Raw genomic sequence first — 2549 nt, 5'->3', positions numbered from 1 at the left:
TGCAGCCCGCATTGCCCCAGGACACCCCACCATAGCCCAGAACATCCCACCCCCGTGCCCCTGCCCCCCTGCTCCCACCTGATCTCATTGACACGGGGCAGAGGGTGCATCACCACCATCTTCTCTTTGGCCCGGGTCATAATGTGGGGTGTGAGGATGAACTGCCCAAAACACTGTGTGGGGAGGGGACGGGGGCAGGCCTGAGCCCAGGTCATGGAGCTCCTACCCCATGCGCTGCCACCCCCTGCAAGGGTCCCCCCATCTCCCTGTCACTCACAGCTTCATACTCCTCAGCCACACGGAAGCGCTCCTTCTGGATGCGAGTCATGTAGAGCACATCCGTGTCTGGCAGCGCCTCCTCAATGCTCCCAAACTCCTCCTGGAGAGGCATTGTCAGCAGGTCCACAGGGTGTGTGTGGCCCAAACCCTCCCACCGCCTTCCTCACCTGCTTGATGCCCTTGGAGGCCACAAAGCTGGTGATGTCAGCAGGCATGCGGAGGCCAGGGGGGGTCACATAGCGCAGGTTGACGCGGTACTTTGGCCAGGGAGTGCACTGTGCGCCCATGCTTCAGGTCGCCCACCATGGTGATCTGCAGAGAGTGGTCAGCCTGACCTGTGGTCCCAGCAGCACCCCCAGCCCCAGGACAGGACCCTTTAGCCCCACAGCACTTTGTGAGGGGTGGCCATAGCTCCCAGTGTCTTACTGTCATGCCATTGACGGTGCCCAGCTCCTCACGGATGGTGAAGATGTCCAGCAGTGCCTGTGTGGGGTGCTCTCCTACCCCATCCCCAGCATTGATCACAGGCTTGCGGCAGTGCTTGGCGGCCAGCTGGGAGCACAGGCAGGGCTTAGCACGGGCACAACACAGCCCCTGCCAGCCCCACACAGGGCAGGATCTGGTACTTGTTCCTGACACCTGCCCAGCCTGCCCCACAGCACAGGTGCCCACCATCAGTGAAGGTCCTCCAAGTGCCTTCAGGGTAGGACGCGGCTGCCCCCACTGCAGGCAGCAGACAACCCTAGTAGCCCCCCTCACCTCAACAGCGCCTGGCTGGGGGTGCCGCAGCACTAGCACATCGGCGTAGCAGCACATGGTCTGCACGGAGTCAGCCAGTGACTCGCCCTTCTGCACCGAGGAGGTGGCCTCTGAGAAGGACAGGACAGAGCCGCCCAGCCGGCCCATGGCCGGTCGCAAAGTTTTTTTGCTTGCCTCATAGAACATGGATGCCATCACCTTGCCCTGTGGGGGCCACACCATCATCACAGGGCTGTCGCTCCATTGCTTGGGGTGCCCAGGGGTCTGGGCAACCTCCCCACACCCAGCTCACCTTGAGGATGTCCAGGCTCCGCTCCTTCTGCACCAGCATGCGCAGTGTGTGTGCCACATTGAAGAGATGTGACATCTGCGGGGAGAGGAGGCTCAGCCAGGGCATGGACAGCACCAGTGTCCCCCTTACCCATGCTCATCTAGGTGAACATGGCCCTGCTTCTGCCACCAAGCCCAGGCACCTGCTCCTTGGAGAACTGCTGGACGGAGAGGACGTGTTGTCCGATGAGGGGGTGCAGCAGTGGGGATGTCTGGAAGTGGGGCACACCCTGGGGGGATGCCTGGCGTGGGATGGAGCCCGGTGGGTAGAAGTAGCTGTCCTGGATCACAGCCAGATCTATGGCACCGAGAGGAGCCAGTAAGCCCATGGGGGTAGTCACACAGAGCCCCAGCCCACCTAGCCACTGTGCATCCATAGACCCCTGGAGCACTCACCTGCCTCTGCTGCCTTCCTGCCAGCCTTCTCACGGGTGTCCTCAGCTAGGTGGGAGAGGGAGCGGTGGTGTTAGAGGGTGTGGGCAGCTGCAGCACCCTGGCTCCTGCTCTCCCACGGTGCTGCCATGGCAGCACAGCCCTCCTGGCACTCAGCAGCACTGGGTGAAAGCACCATGGGGGGCCCAACGCTAGGGCCACAGCCAACCAGAGACAGGGCAGGCTAATCCCCGGCATGGCGCTGAACCCAATCCCCGTTAGCCCCACAAAACCCGATCAGACGCAACACAAATCACACTGGCAGGTGAGGGGTCCCCGAGGTGCCGGAGGGGAGCAGGCAGGCGCAGCCATGCCCTGTTTCACAGCGCCCTGTCCCATCACAATGTGGGCACTGTGTGCGTGGGCAGCCTGGGGCCAGCACGGCACCTGGGGGAGGGGATGCACTCATCAGCTGCGGTTAGTGCCATTAGTACAGCCGCGTTTCATTATCAGAGTGAGTCCCCCCCTCCGATATTACCGGTGCCTCGGGCGCCTGGGCGGTGCACGGCTCCCAGCCTCCGGAACACTGAACGGGACACAAGGGCTGCATCAGCAGGGCCGTCCAGCTGTGACCCCAGACTTGGCCCCGGGGTGGCACACACTTGCTGCCCCACTGCCCACCCACCACGCTCCACCCTATCACGACAATGACACCCCGCTCCTTACCTGGCAGCCCTGGGTCAGAGGCCCGGTGGATGCGGGGTGGGAGGTGGAAGCGCCCATCCCATGTTGGGGCAGGCCGGCGAGGG

At 63.3% G+C, this 2549-nt stretch overlaps 1 protein-coding gene across 1 annotated transcript in view; it reads right to left on the bottom strand.

Annotated features, from left to right (window-relative positions):
- Positions 1-78: 78 nt before the first annotated feature.
- Positions 79-2549, bottom strand: part of CAD (carbamoyl-phosphate synthetase 2, aspartate transcarbamylase, and dihydroorotase) — a gene marked incomplete at both ends in the record, with an annotated part of 12498 nt that continues 10027 nt past the window's right edge. The window contains 10 exon segments of the mRNA XM_010012998.1: positions 79-173; positions 278-379; positions 447-540; positions 542-591; positions 706-831; positions 1039-1242; positions 1331-1405; positions 1512-1666; positions 1765-1809; positions 2467-2549. The exon segment at positions 2467-2549 is cut by the window's right edge and continues 12 nt beyond it. Of these exon segments, the coding sequence (XP_010011300.1) occupies positions 79-173; positions 278-379; positions 447-540; positions 542-591; positions 706-831; positions 1039-1242; positions 1331-1405; positions 1512-1666; positions 1765-1809; positions 2467-2549 (1029 nt within the window).

This window comes from Nestor notabilis, unplaced genomic scaffold, assembly GCF_000696875.1.
Source record: "Nestor notabilis isolate BGI_N333 unplaced genomic scaffold, ASM69687v1 scaffold16144, whole genome shotgun sequence".
Taxonomy (NCBI): Eukaryota; Metazoa; Chordata; class Aves; order Psittaciformes; family Psittacidae; genus Nestor; species Nestor notabilis.
The sequence above is the reverse complement of the archived record's forward strand: the minus strand, read 5'-3'. Positions and strand labels throughout refer to the sequence as shown.